Source organism: Meles meles, chromosome 1 (genome assembly GCF_922984935.1).
Source record: "Meles meles chromosome 1, mMelMel3.1 paternal haplotype, whole genome shotgun sequence".
NCBI classification, from domain to species: Eukaryota; Metazoa; Chordata; class Mammalia; order Carnivora; family Mustelidae; genus Meles; species Meles meles.
In genome coordinates, this window is record NC_060066.1 from 195578989 (window position 1) to 195602536 (window position 23548).

Consider the following 23548-nt stretch of genomic DNA (forward strand, 5'->3'; position numbering starts at 1 on the left):
GGATCTGTTGCGGGTTTCAGTAGTGACTCCACCACGTAAGGCAGGGCGTGGGACCTGGCCAGTCCTATTTCTCTCCTAGCCTGTCTCCGTGTCAGTCAAACGAGGTAATGGCGCAACCCTGCCTGCCTTTCCTGACTCCAAGACACGGAAAGGGAAAGCCATTTGTAAACAGAGTTGTTCTCCAAACATAATGGACGGTTGGTCGGGGTGTGATCCGTGGCCTCCAATGAGAAAGGCCTTAAAGAAACAGTATACCCTGAGCCCAGAGAGGAGAAAGGGTCCCAACTGGGGCATTAGAGAAGGCTGCCTGGAGGAGGTGGCCTACCAGCTAGACTTTTAAGGGTGAGTTTACTAGGTGGAAATGGAAGAAGGTTTTCCAGGAACAGCCTGCATCAGGGCCTGGATGGTGAAGTTGTGCCGTGGGAACAAAAGCTGGTTTGGTATATTCGGCCCAGAGTGAATGCCACGTTTAGATGGGGGCAGATGCGGGGGGTGGTGGCAGACTTGGGGATAGCCAGGAGGTCTTTGAGGTAAAGACAGCCATGTCCTGGCTGAGTGTGGCAATCCTTTGGTGGGGGGAAGGCTGAGAGGGGAGGGAGAATTGGTAGTCCTTGGCTCAAGGACCCCCACTCCTACCCCAGGACAATTCATCTGAAGCCTGGGTCAGAGGCAGAGCCCCAGGGTGACATCGAGGTGGACACGAGGCTGCAGAGTTCCCCTTCCAAGAGAAGGATGGAGGAATAGCCAAGTCAGATGCCCTGGTCCAGGGAGGGACCCAGGCATGGACACAGAGGGTGCCCACCAATGAACATGTAAGGGCTCTGGAAGGCCCTGCTGCCTTTGAGTTCCTCTGGGTTTGCTCAAGTGTGGGGAGGGGGCCACTCCCGCCAGAAGAGAAGGCTCCATCTCCAGAAGCCCCCATTAAACCAGCTGTGGTTGCTAACAATTCGCTTATTATATATCTGCAAGGAGCTTTACTAACCTGTACCCACGAGATATCCCTATTATATGGTTGAGTCAAAGGAAGCTTGGAGAGGCAAAGTGTTCGCTCATGAGTATATAGCCAATAGGCGGCGAGGCCAGAACTGCCTGTTTCCTGAGAAAAGAGCTAAAGGAGGTGTTTGGGACCCACTGAGATTCTGGCTCTGCGAGGCCGGGAGCTGTGGCGAACAGGGCCCCGGGGAAAAGGAAGCACGGTGTCTGCTGCCATCTCGTGGTCCTAGAGCCACTGGGGCAGAGGCACAGAGTCCAGCTCTCTGGGCTTCCTGAGGGGCAACTGCTCTGGGCATCACGGGGTCAGCGGGGAGTTAGTGAAAGGGGGGGGGCTGGGCACTCAGGTGGGACCGTCCTGGATCCTGACACCCTAGGCAAGTCTCTCCTCCTTGCTTCTCAATTCTCAGTCCCTTCAGGACTCAGGGAGGTCATTTTTACTCCTATGAAGACCTTCCACAGCCTTTATCTACCTTTGAAACTGAGAAAACGGAGGATCCTGGTAGATTCAGGCTTGCGGGGCCTAAAGCTTATCTGGGGGCCTCTTTAACAAAAAGAGTGAAAGGGCACCTGGCTGGCTCGGTCAGTAGAGCATGCAACTCTTGATCTCAGGGTTGTGAGTTCAAGGCCCATGTTGGGCATGGAGCTTACTTAGGGGGGAAAAAAAGAAGAAGAATGAAAGGTTAAGAATAGAAAATGCCTGTAGCCATTCAAAGCTGTAAGATAGAGTGGGGAAGAAAGGAAGCCAGAGAGGGAAGATCTCAGCCAATGCAAGTTAATATATTTTACATTTGCAAATTTTACAGAAATATATGACCCTGTGAACCCAAAGTCAGGATCCTTCTAGGGCCTATGGTAGTGTGAAGTCTTGACGGATGTCTAAGCCTCCCAGTGAGTCTGGTATGAGGTTCCCTATGGGAGATTTGGGGATTCAGAAGCCGGTGCAGGATCCGGGTTCATGTCTCCCTCCCACCCCTACACCGCCCCAGGCAGCCTTCCCTGCCGGCCCTTACCTTCCCCAGCAATGCCAGCACTGTGTGTGGTCAGTACCAAGCTGTTGGCTGAGTCCCTGCTGTGCCGTCAGTCTGATGTTACCCACATGTGGTCACCAGGTGGACACATCCCGAGCCCCTCCTCTTTTTTTTTTTTTTTTTTTTTTTTTTTTTTTTTAAATTTTTTATTTCTTTGACAGAGAGAAATCACAACTAGGCAGAGAGGCACGCAGAGAGAGAGGAGGAAGCAGGCTCCCTGCCAAGCAGAGAGCCCGATGCGGGGCTCGATCCCAGGACCCTGGGACCATGACCTGAGCTGAAGGCAGAGGCTTTAACCCACTGAGCCACCCAGGCGCCCCACCGAGCCCCTCCTCTTGTAGCCGGGCCTGCGAGATGGGGGTGGGGAGACAGTGAGAGGACTCGGACCCAGTCCCAGCCATCCTCTATAGCTCATCATCTGGGGATCAAGTAAGATCCGGACCGAGTCTTAAAACTTTTAGGTCTGGGGCGCCTGGGTGGCTCAGTGGGTTAAGCCTCTGCCTTCGGCTCAGGTCATGATCTCGGGGTCCTGGGGTCAAGCCCCGCATCAGGCTCTCTGCTTTGTGGGGAGCCTGCTTCCCCCTCTCTCTCTCTGCCTATTTGTGATCTATCTCTCTGTCTGTCAAATAAATAAAATCTTTACCCAAAAAAAAAAAAAACAACCTTTTAGGCCTAACAATAACTTAGAAATCAACTAGTCCAAGTGATTGTCGGACTCACTTAACCACAGAAGCCCAAAGAGGGAAACAGAGGGAAGCAGCGCTCTTCTGAGTAAAGCACTGGGCATGAGGGGATGTGCGGGGTGCCTTCTGCTTGGCCTCACCCCAGCCTTCTCCTGTTTGGCCTCCATCAGCCCTTCTAAGGAACCATGAGTTGGAGAAACTGTTGATGTTCAAGCTCTTTGCTTTAACCGAGGCCCAAGAGTAAGAGATTTGACTGAGGTCACAAAACCAGTTCATGACCGATTCAGATGTAGGTCTGCGAGACTGTAGGTTCAAGGTTGCTCCATCTCAATCCTGGACAGTTAGGGTGGGAATCATCCTTTCCCACCCCGACTCACATCCCCTGCTGTCACTCTGGATCCCCATCCACTCAGCACAGCTGGCAAAGAGAAGTTCAGAGGGGTCCCCGAGCCCCGGGAGTAGGAGAGCAAGGAAGGGCCCTTTTGGAGCTGCAACATTGGAATGAGGGCAGAAACTAGACTTTACTCTGCTTGTGCACTGCTCGTCCTCAGTTTGAGCCCAGAGCCTGCCACACTGTGAATAAATACTAGCTGAAGGGATGAATTTGAAGCCATAGTTCAGGGTAGGGGAACCTTCCTGAGCAGAGAAACCATCCCTCCAGGTAGACTTCATCCACCTCTGGGCGTTTCTCCTGGTCCCCTAGGGATGAGATCTGAGCTGAACCTCTCCAGCTTAGTAAAGATTTTCAGCTTTGCTGTATCTTCCTTTTCTTTCTCTTCAGAGCAACAGAGGAAGCTATCATGTGACTTTGGGCAAGTCATTTGCCCTGCGCCTCCATCTCCTGATTTGTTAAAAAAATACCTTACATTAGGGGCACCTGGATGGCTCAGTGGGTTAAGCCTCTGCCTTCAGCTGGGGTCATGATCTCAGGATCCTGGGATCGAGCCCCTCATTGGGCTCTCTGCTCAGCAGCGAGCCTGCTTCCCCCTCTCTCTCTGCCTGCCTCTCTGTCAAATAAATAAATAAAATGTTTAAAAAAAAGAAAAAGAAAAAGAAAAAACACCTTACATTAAACAACCTCCCCTGGTGGGGTTGGGGGGGGGTACCAAAACCTTCGTGTCTTGAATTATTCACTTGTAATAGTTGTTATGACTTTGCATGTGCCAGGTGCTGCATAAAGCACGTGGGATTGAGAAAAGAGGTGACAGTGGTAAAGGACAGCAGAGCCTGACACATAATGGGCGGTCACTGATCGTTCCCCTCCCAGCCCACACTCACCCAGTGTCTTCCAACAGAATGCCTCCCTCTTTCAAGGGCGTCTTCCAGTCCACAGCTTCCGGGGAGATGGAGGGGGCCGGACTGGTGGATGAACCTTGCCCCCAACCCCCCCCCCCCCCCCCCCCCCCCCGCCCCGCAGTCCAGGAAAAGTGAACTACATAAGGGTGCTGGTGCAAAGCAGGGCCAGTAGGTGGCAGCAGCGTCTGCGAAATGAGCCTGTCCTGCCCCTTTTCCAAGGTTTCTCCCGGGACGAGCTGTTTGGCTGTCTCACGGATGAGAACATAGGTGTATAAATGAGTGTGTGCCTCGGTAGGAGGTGTGTGTATAAGGAAGTGTGTGCAGTCTGGTGTGTATGTGTGGCCTCCAGGTCTGTGGGTCTATTTGCATGTGACTGTGTTGTATGCATGGACCCCCCACTCAAGGAAACCTCTCTTAACTTTTCGGTCCTGGATTCCTGGAACAGCCGGTGTGCGCACCGTGACACACAGTGCATACGCCATTTCAGAGAGCTCTGGGGTCACCTGTGCCGCCCCCCCCCCAGGGCTTCCCCTGGGTGAGGAAGAACACTCACAAGTCAATAGAATGGGGAACCATGGGTGATGTTTTTACCTGTTCTTTCCAAACTTACCAGGTTTCTCAGTTTTTATAATGAGCATTCTGTAATAACTGTAGACATTATTGGAGGAAACATCTGTGTTCTTTTTTTTTTTTAAGATTTTATTTATTTGACAGACAGAAATCACAAGTAGGCAGAGAGGCAGAGCACAGAGAGAGGAGAGGCAGGCACAGAGAGAGGGGAGGCAGGCTCCCAGCCTAGCAGAGACCCCCCCCCCATGCGGGGCTCGATCCCAGGACCGTGGGATCATGACCTGAGCCGAAGGCAGAGGCTTTAACCCACTGAGCCACCCAGGCGCCCCACCTGTGTTCCTTTTAAGGGGCCTTTCCTCTCCCCTTGGGGAGTGACAGGGTTCCCGTGTGTCTGACAAGGCTGTGGGGGCCCAGCAGCCTGTTTGTGGGTGCCCAGATAGCAGTTGTGGGAGGTCTAAACAGGGCAAAGGGTCAGAACAGAGCAATCAGAGAAGGCTTCCTGGAGGCAGAGGGAACGGAGCTGACCTGGAAGTGTGACAAAGTTGGCACAGGACTGTCTGTCCTGCCTGCGGCACTTCTCTGAGAACTGCCCATTCTTGGGCGGGGCCTCAGCAGTCCCCTTCCTGAAGTGCAGGCTTGTCTCCCTCTGAGGGAATTTGGAGGTTGCAGGCAGACAAGATTGAACTTAGATTCCTAGAATCCCCCACTGGGAAAGAGCATGAGAGGTGCTCTGGATTTTTCAAGCAACTGGGAGCTATCGAAGGGTAAAGGCAGACTGTGTTTCCCCATCACTAATTCTGTGTCCTGCTTACCATGTACAGCTGTTGCCTCACGGGGTCCTCAGAAGAGTCCTGGTAAGTGAGCTACAATAATCACATGATTTTACAGAAGAGAAAGTGGTGCCACAGTGGTCAAGCAGATATGCTTTTCTTCAAGGCAGACACAAAGGTGAATGAGAATCTCCACCGTGCACACTAACATGAACACCGAGGTGCTCTCACCATGCTGTGCAAACACACACACCCCACTCCACCCCCCCTTCAGAGCTGTTCTTCCCCGCCTCAGGGGGAGGAAGCTCTGGGCGGAGCTGCCAGAGCTCCCGGAAGTCTTCACCTGAGCCCCTCCCTGTGAGGAAGGTGAGGCCAGGTGGTCAAGCCCCCTCCCCACCCTGGGCAGTCAGGCCCCCTGCCCCAACCCCACCCAATCAGTCTGCAGCTGAGTGGGGCTGGGATCCCAGTCCAGGTGAGGGCAGCCCACCCGCGCTGGTGCTCAGTACCTGCCCACAGCAGGCCCCAGGATGGGCAGCTGCAGCGGCAGGAAGAGGCTAAGGCTCTCTGAAGGGAGGTTGTTTCAGAAGGGGAGGAGCGGCGCCAGGCTCTGGAGCTCTTTTAAAGACCGGGTCACATCTGCTGGGAAGGCAGATCCTGGGTCAGGAACTTTCCTTCCAGAGAATTACTTATGAATCATGAGGACCAGCAACCACTGAGGAGGGACGCACAGAGGGGGGTGGAGGTCTCTTGGGACATCCATCCCCATACTCAGGGCTTCCCTGAATGTTCCCAGAGAAGGTTTAGGGCTTCTGTCGCCAAAAGAAGGGTCACTGCAGGTCAGGAACATGGAACAGAGATGGGAGTAAGGTGGAAGGGAAAAGGAGGGGGAGTCAGTGGGAGCCCAAACAGGTACATGGGGTGGGCAGGGTTCTGGAGGACAAGGGACTGATATTGGGCGTGGCCCACAGAGAAGGAGGAGCCAATTTGGAGGGTTGGGGGAGTAGGGGCTTCTAGAAGCCAGCTTTGGTTTGGGGCATGCTCTAGGAAGTGGCTACAACTGCCTTGAGTATGTCTCCCATCATATGGGTTTGTTTTTTAAGATTTTATTTTTTAAGTAATCTCTACACCCAATGTGGGCCTCAAATTTAAGCCCTAAGATCAAGAATTGCAGGCTCTACAGACTGAGCCAGCCAGGAACCCCAGACTGGTTTCTTAAGGACAGTGTTACCTCTCCCTCTGAGACAGTCCCAAAGGTAGGGCTAGTCTACCCACCCGGTGAGAGCAGGCAGGTCTGTATCATGCCCCAGAATAGCCCCCCACCATGAGGAGACCACAGAAGATAGCAAAAGAAACAGCCAGAGATGTGGACACTAAGAATAGCGTTTTTCTTTATTGGGAAAACAGAAGGTTGGTCCTTGGTACCAAGATGGGACCTGGGATAAGAGAAAATCAGGTGTTTGAATCAAGCTTTGTTTTGACATGCTTGCCTCCCTCATCCCAAAAGTAGGGCAGCTCCAATTACAAATTCCAGACCCCGAGGCACCCTTTCCTCTGCCTCTGGGCAAATGCCCAGTGCGTCTTACCGGAGATGTCTGTTGCTGGGATCAAGGAACATGAGGGAAAGATCTCTGTTCTCTCCCAGGATGGCAAAGCCCTTGGAACCCATCAACTCCTACCTCTGTCCCTCCATTGGGCAGCAGCCCAGAGAGGGACAGAGACGTGCCCAAAGTCACACAGCAACGAAATGAAGGAGAGATTCAAGCCCATATTCCATCTCCTGGCTTGGGATTTATTACAAGAGGAGATTCTGGAAGGTGAGCTCCAGCAGGTGGATGTTACCTGCATCACCACCTACCAAGGGACTCCACCCCCATGACCCAAAGGTTCTGGCCAGAAGGCCCAGGCCCGTGCCACCCAGGGATCTTCCTTTCCTCCCAGACTGTGCCCCACTCTTGGGTGCCAGGAAGGGCAGGCTTGGTGAGGACAAAAGGGGACAGCTATGTATAAAGTACTTGGAGAGAAGATGTGCTCCTGAAAATTCCTTCTCCAGGGTACACTGTCCCATCTTCTGAAACTCAAGGAGATGGTTATGAAACAAGTCCTTGCTCCTGACCCACCTACAGTATTAAGAGATGTGGGTCAGAGCGGGTATAACCTAAAGTGCTCAATCGCATTAAAAGCTCCACATTTCAGCCATTTACTGGTTCAGCCATTTACTGGTGAAGGCACCAGGCACTTCATCATCCGCTCGGTTGAATGGCAACTGTGGGCCAGCCGCAGTACCATTTGCTGGGAACACTTGTGACACCAAAACAGACAAGCCTTTTTGTAAATCTTCACAACTTCTTGTGAGTGTTGTCCTCCACGACGGAGAAAGGGGGCTCCCAGAGTGAAGTGACTGGCCCAAGGTCATACAGCACAGTCCTAGCAGGCAGATGAAAAATTATAGAACAAGAAAGGCTTCCAAGGGAGGGAGGGCGTGGATGGGGGAGAGGGCCCCGCTAAGGCCACAACCAACGATTCCTTGGGAGGCGTCTGCCGCCAAGGTGATGAGGCACAGAACCCAGCACTGGGAAGGCTCAGTCTCGGACTATGAGCTGGACACAGGAGTCTCCCTGGTGCCCTCTGTGTCATCAGTTTCCTCGTGGGAGGCAGGAGGAGAAGAGGAGAGGAAGTGGACTTGACAGATCTAAGATGTGATCCTAGCTGGCCCAGCCATGGACATGCTCTGTGGTCTTGGATAGGCCATTCCCCTGAGCTTCGTGTTCCTCATCCATAAAGTAGGGGTAATAATTATTATAGTGCCTGCCTCAGAGTCATGCTGCAAAGATTAAGTAAATTACCATGTAAAGTGCTTAGAACAAAGGGGGGTGCTGTATATCACATACTAGTATTACCACAGTGGGGCTTATGGCCAGCGCCAGGGATGGGGCTAGAACCTGGGCAACCCCCAGCTCTAGCGCTTGACCAGGTCAGGATAAGTGATTCCTCTCCCCAGCCCCTCAGGGCCCCATTCTGAACTCCCCAGCCACCTGCCACCAGATCCTCACCCCAGTCTCCTCTGGTGTCCCAGCATCTGTAAGCTCGGAGCTGGGCTCCCTCCCTGGAGCTGTCCGCACTATGTGCTCAGTGCCCAGGAAGAAAGTGAAGGAGTACATAATTATAAATACATAAATGAGAAGAGAAAGTTATATATAGTGTTTCACGTGTGAGTGCCAGGACCATGACCTTGGGGGTGTGGGGAGCATCACTTCCTAGGGGCTCTGAAGCCTCTGAGCTGGTTCCCAGCCTGGATCTGTAGTAGCTCCAGTGGGGGAAGGCAGCCAGAGGCCAGCTGAGGCTCTGCCATTGAAAACAGATGGGCTGGCCTTCAGGCAGAGGTTTAGTGGAGGACTAGCCTGGACTGTGGCCCCTCCAAGTTCTCTCCAGATGGTAGTGGCTTTCTCCACCTTGAGGAACATTTCAAATTCCAAGCTAAGCAGGTCTCCTTAGACACCTGCCTCTGGCTCCCCACTACTGTCACAGAATAATTCTGTATTCACTGGCCTACTAGGTGCCAGGCACTTTGGTAGGAACCTCAATCACCATATCTCTAGCCTTCAGATGGGACTCTCGGAGGTGAAGTGACCTGCCTGAGCTCCCACTGCTAGCAAGTGGCCAAGAACCCAGCAAAATCAGGACACTTATCAGAGACGAAACCTCAGAGACTGACCCATTCCCTTGTCTTAGATCCAAGAGAAAAGCAAAGCTCAGAGAGGGCAACTCCCTTGCCTAGGTCACACAGCTGGTTAGCTTCAGTGCTGAGATTTGAATCCAGATTTGGGGCTTCCCAAGCCATGTAGGAAACTGAACTTGAAGGCTCTGCTTTATTCTCATCACCCTCCTGCCCTCCCCACCACCAACCTCTCTTATATGACACTTGACATTATCCATCACTCCCTCCCCGTTGGGAACGCCCTCCTCCTCCAGTTTCTATGGCAGCACATCCTCCCCATCCTCCTCCTGCTTCTCCAGCAGCGTCTCACTCTCCATGCTGTGACTCCTGAGCCTAGAAAGCAGAGGGATCTTCAGGCTGGGTCCCCAGGCTCTTCTCTCTGTATTGCTGTCCCTGAAAGTTCATCTGCTTTTCCCTGTGGGTCTCCAGTTCTGACCTCATGCTGCAGCAGATCTCCTAATGACAGCTATTTACCATGCGCTGAGAGCTGATCCATGATCTGGACCCTGTCTGTAAATGAACTCATTAAGTCCTCACAGCAAGCCCATGAAGGAGGTCCGTTCTACAGATGAGGAAACTGAGGCACAGTGAGGGAAACCAAAATCTGACTCCAGCTTTCGCCGCTACTTCTGTCACCACAAGAAAAGACAGGAAATTGTAGGACATTTTGAAACTGGAGGCAAAAGCTTGCCTCCACCTCCTGAAGCGAGAGGAGTGGAAACCTGCAGGGCGGGGGGGGGGGGGTGAGGGGGGGCTGGGTGTGGAATCAGAACCTACTTCACGGTTCTGAGAGCCCTGTGATGATCTAGAATTACACTGTCAATTTGGAGCTTTAAAATGCATCACACACAGTACGTTTTGAAATGTGAAGGTTTGGAGAGCTTCAGGAGGAACAAAAGTTCATGGAAAATTGCCTTTTTCCTTCAGATTTTTCCATCTGGTTTTAAGTCTTCAAAAATCCTCATTCCAGAGTTCCAGCAACTAAGGCTCTTCTGTATCAGTGATCCCTGGAATTCACCAGAAATTCGACCCTGAAGTCCTACTAACCTGAGTTCTGCTGCCACCACAGGCTCTGTGACTTAGGGGCGAGTGGCTTGCTCTCGAGCCTGTGGTCTAAAATAAGGGTAACAGTACCTCCCCTGGGCTGTCACGAGGCTCGGATGGGACAATGTGCATGAAGGGCTTAGCGCAGAGCCTGACACTCGAAATTGCTCTCAGTTAAGCCCCAAACTCCAGATGTGCACAGCTTTTTTCAGGTTTGCCAAGCACCTCAACATTTCCATGCTCTTGCACACGCTGTTCCCTCTTCTTGGTGGCCAACCCCTACACATCCTTTAAGCCCCTCTCTTTTCCACCTCTTCTAGAATTTCTACAAATGTGTCTTAGTAAAAAGCTAGAAAACACACTTCCCCAAGACACCCTTCCTGGGGCTTTCTGTCGTTGCACACATCACATGCAGATGATGCTCTGTTGACACCTTGTCTCCCAGCCCGGGCATGAACTTTCTGAGGGCCGGGCTGTATCTGACTTATTTCCGAGTCCCAGTCCCTGGGGCACACAGCCTGGCATCAAGTTGATTTCGGTACAAATTCGCTTTACCTTAAATGTGCGTGGTTTGGACCCAGCCTCTGCGGACCCCGGGACACATTTATGTATAAGAAGTAGTAAAAACCAGCCAGATTTGTTATAGCCATGGGAGATGGCAGGGCGCAGATCCAGAATAGCCTTGAGGGAGAGTTGAAGGGGACAGAGTCCTTGTGGAGAGAATCAACAGGCCTGGATCCAATGTCACCCTCTTCAGAAGTCTTCCCCAGTCCCTAAATTGTCCCCAATCTCTGACATCTCCCCAAGGCAGGGAGTCCCACATGAACAGGAGTGCCCAGGAGGGTCCCTCCCCCCTTGCTGATACACCCCCCTCCCAGACACAGAAGTCTCCAGCGGCACTGGGCACCGCCCTACATCTTCCAAAGTGCTACTGAAGCCATCGCCTGGAGGAAGCAAATTCCCAGGTCTGGGGTTTTCTGGGGTCCACACCCCAAGAAGGGAGCTGTGCTTTTTCTACTAAGGGTATCCCTACCCCTAATGTGCCCAACGCCCATCCTGGTGCCTAAGCCGTCAAGCTCCTGAATGCTAGTTCACCCCCTGCTGGAGTGACAGTCTCCCAGACAAGAGAAAGGCTTTTGTTCCAAGGAAATGACTGTCAAAGGGAGAAGAGGTATTTTTTTTTTTTTTGTTTGAGACAAAGACGTCAGTTTCTCTCCATCTGTCCCAAAAAGGGAAGAAAATTAATTTGTTTCTACAAGAATGTCAGCTCACTGCTTCAATAGGGAGTCAGGGGTGTGGGACTGAGGCAGTGTCTGTGGTGGGGAGGGGGCGGGGAGAGGAGGTGAAGCACGGGGGAGGCACAGGGAACAAGGACAGACCCTGGTAGGAAAGCAAAGATCTGGGAATGCCTGAATAAAATGCCAAACACATGAAGAGAAAAACTCCTATCAGTTAGGAAAGCCTTCTTCCTTCCTTCAGAGACAGGCTCCTGTGTGGGCAGTTCCAGCTGCCTGTAAACACTGGACACATTGGACACGGCCAGATGTCGGGAGAAGGAGGAGGATCTCCTGGAGGTTCTTCTTAGAGACCCAAGATGGGCAGAAGAAAAGTCCACACTGGTCCTTCAGATGCCCCCACCCAGCTGCCAGTTGCCACTTACCATGCATGGGGCTCATGCTAGCATTATCTTCTGTCCTCCAGTACCTGAGCAGAGAAGTCAGGCCCCTACGGACCCCCAAAAGCGTCTGCCCTCCAACTTGAGGACCTACTGTCTAGACAGAAGTTCCCCAGCCTTTCCTCTGACCATCCCCCAACACCCTTGGCACAGAGGCCGCCTGGCAGCTCTGGGTTTGGAGCTACCAGACCTCCCTCCTCCTTCTGAGCCCCATAGAACCCGGGGCTGGGGACCCTACCCCAGCTGAGGGCCTGTCCAGCTATCCTAGCCTGAAGGTGCTGGCCCTGCTCCACTGTCCTGTCCCAAGCCCCCCTGGCACAAAGTGCGGGGGACACGAGGTCCATACTGAGGCCATTCCAAGAAAAGGACTGTCAAGGACAGAAAAGGCGTATTGTTTCTCTCTCCCTCTCGATTTTATTTTCTATTTATGACGACGGTCCAGTTGGACCTGGACCTCAGCAACCCCGCCTCTGGCTACAACTCGGGGCTGGGACCCTACCCCAGGGTTGAGGCCACCATCTCCTGCACTCTGCCTATCTCGTGGCCCAGTCTTGAGCTGTCGCCGCTTGGCTGACCTGTCCCTCCCTCTCGCCCCCCAAAGAGGCCCCCCACCACCAGAGAGAGACCCAGTCTTACAGCCCTGTTCTCAAGCCTCGGTCTCCACCAAGGCCCCTGGGTCCTGGGTCCTTGGCTTTTTCAGGTCCCAGGCCAGCAAGGCCGGCTCTGGCTAGAACCCGAGGCTGTCCCAGGGTTGAGACTGGCCCGCCGCAGAGGTTCCGTCTAGCGGTCCGGTTCCAGAGCCACAGCCCCCGCTGCCCCAGAGTCGCTAGCTCCCGGAACCCGACCCAAAACCTTCGACCGCGCCGGCCGCCCAAAGGCCCCGCCCTCTCGCCCCGCCCCAGCCCGGAGGCCCACCCCACCGCAGGGGCCCCGCCTCTCGGACCCTGCCACGCTCCCGCTGGACCCCCTTCTCCAAAATAGGGACGCCCTTCGGCCCCACTTCTTGTCGCGGCCCCGCCCCCTGCGAGCCCCGGGTTGCCTGCCAGGTCACCCCGGAGGGGCGCTAGGCGGGCCGGGCCGGCGCGGTTTAGGCGGCGGCGCCCCCGCCTGGACCGTCGGACGGGGTGCAGGCGGTGACCCGTTCGCGGGCGGTGGTCTCGCGGGCGCGGCTGAAGCTGCCGGGCTCCGGGCGGCCGCAGGGCGTGCGGCAGAGCTGGCGGAAGCAGCGCTTGAAGTTCTCGTCGAGGAAGGCGTAGAGCACGGGGTTGAGGCTGCTGTTGGCGTAGCCAAGCGCGATGCACAGGTGCAGCGCGGCCACCACCAGCGGGTCGCGGCGGTCGATGTCCACCAGAGTCCAGACAATGACGAAGATATGGATGGGCGCCCAGCACACCACGAAGGCGCCCACCACCACCAGCACCATGCGCGTGATGCGCCGCAGGCTGCGGTCCTTCTCCTTGGAGCCCGACAGCAGGCGCACACTGCGCAGGCGCAGCAGCATCAGGCCGTAGCACACGGTGATGATGAGGATGGGCACGACGAACGCAAAGAGGAACACGCAGATCTTGGTCACGGTATCCCAGTACCAGCTGGGGCTGGGGAACTGGAGCATGCACACCACGGCCCCATCTGCCGGGGAAACAAGCAAAGACAGCAGGTGAGGGGCGCAGTGGCCGAAGCGACCTCGCCTGCTCGCCACCCTTCTTGGCTTGGTCGAGTCCCACACCTCCTCCTGGCCTTTGTTCAGGGTTATTCTTCTGCCCGGAATGTCCTCCTACACTTCCGTACTTGGTGAACTCCTACTCATCCTTAAAGACCCCAGTGGGATTGGCTGTAATCTAGGAGGTCTCCTTTCTATATTCTCTTCTGGTCCCTTTAGCAGCCTCTACATCCATGGACAGCAGTAATGACATAATTTAGCCCAAACCCACCAAATGCCAGTTATTGTGAGGCCTCAAAACACCCTACTCATTTCCAGACTAGCTCCAATGAGGACAACACTGCTCAGACAGATCTAGAGAGTATGATGACTTAAGGGCAGAACTTGGGCCCTACCAACTGTGTGGTGTGACCCTGGGCAAACTGTTCAGCCTCCAGGAGAACTTCCATAAAGTGGACTAATAAGAGTATCTAAACCTCAAAGGGTTGTGAGGATTCCATGGGTTCAGGCATGTGAAACATTTAGCACAGCGGCGGGGGGGGGGGGGGGGTGTCAAACTCTTGGTGCACTCACAGGAAAGGGGGGCAGATACATTTAGGAATCCAGAAGTCAGGTCTAGGGTCAGGGAGACAAAGCCCAGCTTAATGGCAAGAAGAACTTTCTGACTGCGGAATTTGTCCAGAGGTGCACCCAGGATGGAATGAGCTCCCTGTTCCTGGAGTGTGGGTGTGGGCTGGACGAGCACCTTAGGGATGTTTCTGGATTCAGACACAGGCCTGAAACTGACCTGGGGAACTCCCAAGGTCTCTTGGAACTTTGGGTTTTGAGGAGCCAGCAGTGAACTTGGACCCTGAGAGCTGTAGGAAACATACTGGGGATCCAAACAGTGGGTCCTCCGGACAGCAGGATGCCAGGACCCCCAGGGCTGAGTCCAAGGACTTCCTTGAGCAGGTGGCAGAACAAGGTTCAGAGAGGAACAGCATTTGTGCAAGGTCACATAGCAAGTTACATACAGAACCAACAAGTGCTGAGTGGGAGAGCATGTGCGGGGATGGAGCGTACAGTGAGGAGGCCCATCTGGTCTGGCCCCCAGCAGGGCTGCAGTTAATGGCCCATAAACTGAAGGCTGACAGTGAGGAATGGGGCCCAGCTACTGAGTCAAGACCAACTGCACAGCAGCTGTGTGAGGTCACCTGGGGCTCTGCCTCTGCGGGGGTTAGGGGTGGTCAAAACGCCTCCCCCCAGGCCTACTCCCCTTCCATCCACAGCACCGACCCTCTGCAAACCTCCACCTCAGCGGCCAACAGGAGTAAGAGTCATAAGGGCAGCAGGTCAAATTTGAGGATTGTAGGTCAAATTCCACCAAATGTCTGCTTGTGACCCTAAGTAAACCACCTGACCTCTCTGATTCTGGATGTTCTTACGGTCAAATAAAGGTAGGAGTCCCTGCCTTGTCCTAAGTATTTTACACATATAGTCTCCTTTAAACTTCTCAACACCCCATGAAACTGTGGGGCTCAGAGAGGTCAATGGCCTGTGTCACTGGCACCCTGCTATATAACCCGTCCTCCTTCCTTATGTCAAGCTGGGACCATGTAACCAGCCATCACTAGGAAGAGATGGGCCATAACATTTCAAGGCTGGCCATGCCCTCTCATCACTCCTTCTCTGTACTCATCTACTGGCCAAATGCCAGCAGGGGAGGATTCCAAAGCCACCAGTGGCACCGGTTCCCTGAAGAACTGTGGAATCGAGCTCCTCCTCCAGCTCACGTTCGATGGTGATGTGAGGAATAAACCTCTGTACTGTTCAGCACTAAACTCCGGAGATGGCTTGTTATAGCTGCTGCCCCGACTGACAGGTGCAGCTACTGTGTTAGTGACCATTCTCACTCTGAGGACATGCACCTGTCACTCTCTGCAGGCTATTCTCTAGGCCTTGCCTTGATCAGCTGGGCCAGTGGTTTTCACATTGGGGTGGAAGGGCATTTGGGCTGAGATCGCAGATCTTATGGCCTCCACGGCTCACTCGTCAGGGACACTCTCGCCCTAGTGGCCTCTGTCTATCTCCCTTTAAGTCAGTCATCCCCACACACTCCTGGCCAGGGGCTGCACGCCCACAGCCCGCCTCTCCACAACCCCATTCATACATTTCCTTTGACCAGCAACCCATGTGCCCGCTGCTGAATCACTCATCCTCACAACAACTGTTCACACTCATTGACTGACTCCCCACACTCTCACTGGCCAGCCGGCCATACTTTCCACTGGTCGGGAATGCATACCTCCCGCAGGGGCCCCCCCATGCTGAACCCGGGGGGGTCAGTGGCCTGTGCCACAGCTTCCGCACTCACTCACCCCGGGGGCGGGTCACAGCCATGACCATGATGGGGACACCCACACCCGAAGCCAGCACCCAGATGCAGATGTTGATCAGCTTGGCCTTGGCGGGCGTGCGGAAGTCCAGGGCCTTGACAGGGTGGCAGACGGCAATGTAGCGGTCGACGCTCATCATGGTGAGGGTGAAGATGCTGGTGAACATGTTGTAGTAGTCGATGGAGAGCACAGCCTTACAGAGCAGCTCCCCAAAGGGCCATGTCTCCATCAGGTACTTAGCGCTCTGGAAGGGCAACGTGCTGGTGGCCAGTGCATCCGCCAAGGCCAGGTTGAAGATGTAGATGTTGGTAGCTGTCTTCATCTTAGTGTACCTTCAAAACAAGCGTGTGTGTAATTGTTTCCATTTCACAGATTTCAGTTTCACTTAAGACTCAGGGAATGGGGGGCACCTGGGTGGCTCAGTGGGTTAAAGTCTCTGCCTTCGGCTCAGGTCATGATCCCAGGGTCCTGGGATCGAGCCCCGCATCGGGCTCTCTGCTCAGCAGGGAGCCTGCTTCCTCCTCTCTCTCTGCCTGCCTCTCTGCCTACTTGTGATCTCTGTCAAATAAATAAATAAAATCTTTTTAAAAAGAAAAAATAAAATAAAAATTAAAAAAAAATACTCAGGGAGAAGAAATGATTTGTCCAAGGTCATGCTAAAGGTGAGGGGCAGAGGTGGGACTAGAACCCGGAACCACCTGACTCCACATCACCCCCTTTTCACTATAACAGATGCAAAAGGATTTCTCTGGCTGTGGCTGACTTTGGCAGAAGGTATTTTAGGAAAAGCCCTTCCTCTTCTGAGGGGTAATAAGCAACATGGTTAAAAAAAATCCTGGGCTCCAGAGGAAAACAGGTCTAGGTTCTAACCCCGCTTCTACTAGTTATTAACTGAGGGACTAGGGGCCAGTAATGTGAACTCTCTAAGCATTGGTATCTGTAACTGTAAAAAAAAAAGATGGGGGTGATGTGAAATATAATGGGATGATCTGGTACTTAGCCCTGAGCCCAAAGCCCTGGCAAGTGCTCAGTATATGACAGTTACTATTCTTCATCTATGAAGGATGAAGCTGGGGACTAGACCAGAGTGACCTGAGCCTCTGGCTTCTGCCACTGATCTTTGGGAAATACGACTGGCCAGCTCTGAGGAAGGGACTCTGCCTAGCAGACTGGGTGAGACCTCAGACCTCCAGGGGTGCCCTCTGTGAAGGGCCGGGACTCCCAGTCCTTCCTGTGGTCCCATCCAGACCTTCTTATCCCCAGGCACCTGGACTCACCCACACATCCAACCCAGGGCATGAGCCCAGGTATCCAAGCCAGATGTGTGCAACTGAGCCCCTCTCCACCTGAAACACCCCTCCATGCCCGACTCTGCTTTGCGGCCTCCTGCACCACACTGACCCCTTGCTGGGCCATCATGTCTGTCGTGGTCCCCCTCTGTACCAGGCTTGCGCTGAGCAGTGGACAGCCTGGAGGAGGCTCCATACACAGAGACACACTGTCCCGGTGCAGCGTGATCACCGCAGGAACACACAGGTGTATCAAGGCAGGGACAAGGGCTGCTTTCATACCCCTAGAGTGATGTGAGAAACCCAGAGAAGGGCTGCATGAGTGACTCCTCAAATTTCCGAGCAGGAGCAGCCCTGAGAGTTCGAGGGAAAATGATTTTATGGAAGTGTGGTCCAAGGACTCCCTCCAGAATTCCTGGAATAGGAGACTTGTAGACCCCACCCCAGACCTACTAAATCTTACCAACACGGGGCTTGAACTCATGACCCGGAGATCAAGAGTCACATGCTCCACCGACAGAGCCATCCAGGCGCCCTGGAAATCTTCATCTTTAGCAAGCACCACCCCCAAATGACTCTGATAGGCTCTATAGTTTGAGAAGCACTGTGTGGCCTAAAGCCCATAGAGAAAAGACAAGAAAACTGAAGCCCACGGAGGTGACATGACTCACCCAAGGTCACACGGTAGCAGAGCCAAGGCAAGAACTGAGACCTCCTGACTCCTGGACCAGTGCTGTCTCCCCACTCTACCCCCAGGGTGGAACCACACCGCATGCCTCCACCGCCCTGGAAACTCCCTGCTACCATGCCCAGCCCTGGGTCCCCATGCGAGCTGATGAATGTACACCGACTGCCCTGTATATGTTCTGAATGACGGAACGAATCCACACCAGCTAGGGCTGCTACTTCATGAAGGGACTTTTTTTTTTTTTTTAATCTGATTCACGCATTGTCCTCCAGGGCCAGCATCTGTCCCACTCCCTCCCCAAATAGCTGTCATTTGTCCTGGGGCTGGAGAAGCAAAAAGTTTTGCTCGGCGACAGCAGAATTTCAAGTCTCGGGAAGTCTGTCTTCCGCGGGGTGCGGGATCACAGCTGTGTGGGAGGCGGTCTCAAGCCCACAGCTGACTCGTCTAATTTCGCTTCTTTTACGCAGAACAATTAGAGGCTGTTCTTTGCCTGCTATTTTGATTTGTGAGGATCCTTCAATTCCCAGAGGGGGCTGGGATGCTGGGAAGCGGGTGATGAAGCTCCTGTCGCTGGTCCAGGCGGCCTGAGAGGCACCGCACTGACGGCTGGGCAGAGCCCCAGAGGCTCCCCTCCTAACAAGCCTGCCCCCCACCCCCACCCCCAGCTAAAGGGCTGCCAAGCCTGGCCCTACTGGCCTCCTCAGACAAATCAGGCCGCTCTCCTGCTCTCAACCCACCAGTGGCTCCCTGAGGTTCTCTCCTTATTCCATGAATTGGTCCCAGAACTTTCCCCTTGATGGACGGGCCCCGACCCTGTGCCCCCACCATGGACTTCTTTGCTGTGCCTTGGCATATCAAACCTATTCCCACCTCAGGTCCTCCAGGCCGCTGTTCCTTCTGCCTGGAGCCCCACATATGGCATGGCTTGTTCCTTCCCTTAAGTCAGGGCTCTATTCAAATGTCACCTCCTCAGGAAGCCCAGAGCTGGCCAACCTGTGTAGAGTATCCCTCCCCCCACCATTTCTGTCTCCTTAAGTTGATGCATTTTTCTTTATAGCACGAGCCACCACCTGACTTTTACTTTTTTTCCTCCACGTTTGCCTCTCTCGCCCATGTATGCTCCCTGAAGGGGCGGGGATCGGTCCCTCTTGTTCCTTGCTATATGGCTGGGCGTACCAATAGCGCCTGGAAAACGGCAGGCCCTTGACAGACACTCATTAGGACCAGGTCTTAGTCCGGGCCTCATCAGCTCTCATGGAGACCACGCAGCCCCCTCTCTCCCCAACAATTCATCATCCAGGTAAGTCAGGAGGCCCATTACCAAAGTACATTTGTTCAGGATACTCTACTGCTTCCAATTCTTCCACGGCTCCCCACTGCCATCTGGATGAAAATCAGACTCCTCAGACTGGCAATCCATCCAGGTGGCCTTCTTTCCCACAGGGCCTTCCATGCCCAGCCACATCCGTAGTTCCTCAGAGGTCCAGTCTAGCATGCCCTCCCTGCTATGGACAGCCACTGTAATGGTTTGGTGGGAATACTTTCAACACACACACACACACACACACACACACACACACACACAGGTTTTTATAAAGTGTTATTTCTGCCAATGTAATACAATTACATTGTGTAAAAAAAAAAAGTCATATAGTGTTATAATGAATACAGGTTACTCACTCCTCTTTCCTGCTCCCCAGAGGCCACTATTTTTAATATTTTTATTCTTCTGGTGATCATCTCCATAATTCTAAATAACATGTTTCTATGGCTATTTCCTAATTTTCCTAATTTATCAGTTTCACACAGTACGTGTTGAAGTTTGCATCAGGTAAGCCAGGCTACATGCCCGTAACAAATTAGCCCAAAATCTCAGTGGCTTCACACTATAAAGGTTTATTTCTCATCCTTGCAGAGTCCATGCAGCATCTCTGGAACTATATCCCATGAGGCAATGCCAGCCCCGTTTCAATCTTGTGGTTCTGCCATCTTAACCCAAGGCCTCCTTGATCACCACAGGGAGAGAAGAGACAGCTGCAGGATATCTCAGCTTCGTTCTAGCAGCAATACAGCATTTCCACCTAAAGCTGAGGGACCGGACTGGCCATGGTGCCGCTCCCAACTACAAGGGGTTAAGAAGTACAGTCTTCTATGTGCCCCAAAGCAAGAAGGACCAGGTATCAGTGAACACTAGTAATGTCTTCCACAACCCCCGCAATACAGTAGATGAGTATTAACTCTTGTACTACCCAGCTCCTCTTCCTTTCACCATCCTTTCATATAGTTTAATCGCAACTGCTAAATTCTTAAATTAAATTTGGGGGTTAGGGGCACCTGGATCGCTCAGTGGGTTAAAGACTCTGTCTTCGGGGGCGCCTGGGTGGCTCAGTGGGTTAAAGCCTCTGCCTTCAGCTCAGGTCATGATCCCAGGATCCTGGGATCAAGCCCCACATTGGACTCTCTGCTCAGCGGGGAGCCTGCTTCTCCCTCTCTCTCTGCCTGCCTCTCTGCCTACTTGTGATCTCTGTCTATCAAATAAATAAACAAAATCTTTTAATTAATAAATAAATAAATTTGGGGATTATACAGTCTTTCTTTTAGGGTTTACCTTCTTATGACTTTATAGATATTGTCCATTGCCGAACCAAATCGTATACTATCATTACATTTATTTTCTGTACATATTTTTGTTTTTCCTGGAGTTAATAGTTGCCTTTTTTCCTCATTTGCTTAGTTCTATGTACATATTGCTAAATCTCTTCAAACTTTCTAGCAGATCTGTAAAATGCTTTTCCACATAGTCACAGAAGCTATCAGCTCCCTTTGTTTTCCTAGTGCTTCACCTCCTGGAGCCTTCCTCCTCCCTTTCAATTTGGGACTGGTTGCTTTCTAGGCCACCTGCATACCTGTCCTACTATGTTGAAGAAGAATCTGCTTCCGGGTTTTGCAAGTCTTTTCTCTCTTGGTCTATGCCCTCATTTGGGTGAAACACATCCTCTAGTCACTTCCTAAGGAAGGGCACGTAGGAAGTAAAATTTTTATATCTTTGCATGTCTGAGAATGTCTTTATTCTATGCTCACTTCTAATTTCCTTGACTATATATGGAATAGTAAGTTGGAAATGATTTTCCACCAGAATTTTGAAGGCATGGTTCCCTCATCTTCTAGCTTTCAGTGCTGCCACTGAGCTATCTGAAACCATTCTGATTCCTGATGATGTATATATAACCCGTTCTCCCTACCTCCAAAACTTTTAGGATCTTCTCTTTATCCCTGGTATTCTGGCATTTTCTGATGATATGCCTCAGGATGGTTCTTTTTCATTTGTACTGGGCCCTCTCATTCTGAAGATTCATGTCCTTCAGTGTGAAATATCCTCACTTCATTTCTTTGATAATTAACTCCCCTCTGCTTTCTCTGGAATCCCTAGAAAATTGTCAGTCAGATATTGGGCTTCTTGATTGATCCTTTAATTTTCTTATATTTTCCATCTCTATGTCTTTTTGGTACATCCTCTGGGAAATTTCCTTTTCATTACCTCTCAACCTTTCTATTGACTTTTTTATTTTATATTGGCTCTCACATTTTATTTTCCCAGTGTCATTTCTTTTTATTATTTCTTTTTTATATAGCATTTATTGCATCTTGTTTCATGAATACAATATCTTCTCTTGTTTCTCTAAGGATACTAATAATTTTTGCTTTATATTTTCTTCTGCTTTCTGTATTATCTATTTGCTTCAAACATTTCTGTTTGCCTGCCCCCCCCCTTATCCTAGAGACTTCCTTCAAACATCTAGTGATACGCAACTAAACGTTGATTTAAAAAAATATATATATATTTATTTATTTGAGAGAGAGAGCATGAGAAGGGGGAGGGCCAGAGGGAGAAGCACACTCCCCGCTGAGCAGGGAGCCTGATGCAGGGCTCCATCCCAGCCCAATCCCTGAGCTGAAGGCAGACGCGTAACTGACTGAGGCACCCAGGTGCCCCTTAAAGGTTGATCTTTGAGTAAAGCACTAAATAAATAAATGGCAACCGTGTGTGTGTGTGTGTGTGTGTGTGTGTGTCCGTGCACATGTGCACACATCAGTATGGGGGTCCTGTCAACTGGTGGGCCTCACTGTAGGGGAACTGGGCCAAAACTAAGCTTTTATACAGGGGAACATCTAAATATCAGTGCCAGCATGTTTTCTCTGGGGCCTTGAGAAAGAATCCTCCAACCTCCTGCTTAGGGAGCACACTTCCAGCTGTCAGGATTATGGTAGCAGAGCTGGAGGAGGGGTCTATGGACACCCCCAACCCCACTTTCTATTTGGTATCTCCCTCTGACCCTTTCTGTGTCTGCTGCTCAGGGTTCTTCCAGGTTAACTTCTCGAGGGAAAAAACCCTTAACCTCTTGCAGAGTAGAGGGTTAGTCACCTGATTGTGCAGCATAACAAGGGCGGGAGGGGGGGCGGCTAAGGGTCTCAATGCTCCCTCTATAGATGATCCATCTTCTGCCCCTGTTTTCAGTTCCACCCCTCACCCCTGCTCAGCCTGTTACTCTCCTTCAAATTGCTTTTCATCATCCAAATATGTGTTGACATCTCTTAAGGAACATAACCTGAGGCACAAGAGAGGGAAGTAATTTGCCCAAGGTCACATGACCAGTAAGTAGCGGAGCTGGTATTTAGTTCAGGCTGTCTAGTGCCAACATGTGGTAATGACTTTGCTGTACTGCCCCTCAGTGCATGTTACCTCCCTTCCTGTCCCCACCCCATCCCATAGTTAGTGAAAAAGTGAAGGAATGTGAATTATTTGTTCACTCTTCCAACAGGTATTAATCAAGTATCTGGTATGTGCCGGGTGTGAGTAAGGAATATAGGTGTGAAGATGACAGTCTAGTTTCTGGAAATTTATGGTCTCAGGGAGGGATCAGACTTTGAACAAACTGCTACACTAATTAATATAGAGTCACCCACTATTACTGCTCTACCATAAAGAAAAGAGCAGGGTAAAGTGATGGACACTACCCAGCAAGAGTGGGAGGGAGGCTTGTGGAAGGAATCCGGCTTATATTGGAAGGTCAACGATGGTTTTTCTGAGGATGTGTGCTATGAACTGAATTATAAGAAGAGACATCCAGGAACTTGTTCCTCTCTCCCTCCCCCCTCTCTCTTCTTGCCAAGTGAGGACAGAGCAAGAAAGTGGCAATCTAGAAACCAGAAAGAGAGCTCTCATCAGAAATTGACTATGCTGGCACTTGATCTTCTATATTTAGCCTCCAGAAATGTGAGAAAATGAATTTCTGTTGTTTAAGCCACTCAGTATATGATATTTTATTATGGTGGTTTGAGCTAAGACAAGGTGACATTTCTACCAGGTTGGAAAGAATGAGGAAGAGCCAGCCATGTGAAGTTACGGAGGGAGGGTGTTTCAGGCAGAAAGAACAGCATGTGCAAAGACCCTGTGACAGCAAAGAGCTTAATGAGTGGCAGGGATGGTCAGACATTAAGTGTGACTAAGTGGCAGTAAGTCTGAGAAGCAGCAACAGAAGATGCAGCAGGGAGAAGTCAGCAAGGGTCAAATCATGCACAGCAAGAAGTCTGGATTTTATTCAGAGTGCAGCAGGAGGCCACTGGAGATTTTAAGCAAGGGAGTGATGTGGTTTGATTTATGTGTGTTTCCTAAAAGATCACTATGACTACTGTGTAGAAGCTAGATGAAGGGAAGAATGAGGTTGGGTGAGAGACTGAACTTTCTGGAAAGATACATCATT

The 23548-nt window shown here is 51.9% G+C and overlaps 1 protein-coding gene across 1 annotated transcript in view; it reads right to left on the reverse strand.

The window, feature by feature from the left end:
- Positions 1-6727: 6727 nt before the first annotated feature.
- Positions 6728-23548, reverse strand: part of OPRD1 (opioid receptor delta 1) — a 40744-nt gene continuing 23923 nt past the window's right edge. The window contains exons 2-3 of the mRNA XM_045981368.1: positions 15792-16141; positions 6728-13403 (exon numbers count right to left, since the gene is read on the reverse strand). Coding sequence (XP_045837324.1) covers positions 12862-13403; positions 15792-16141 — 892 coding nt within the window. The 3' untranslated portion in view covers positions 6728-12861. The remainder of the gene's footprint in view (positions 13404-15791; positions 16142-23548) is intronic.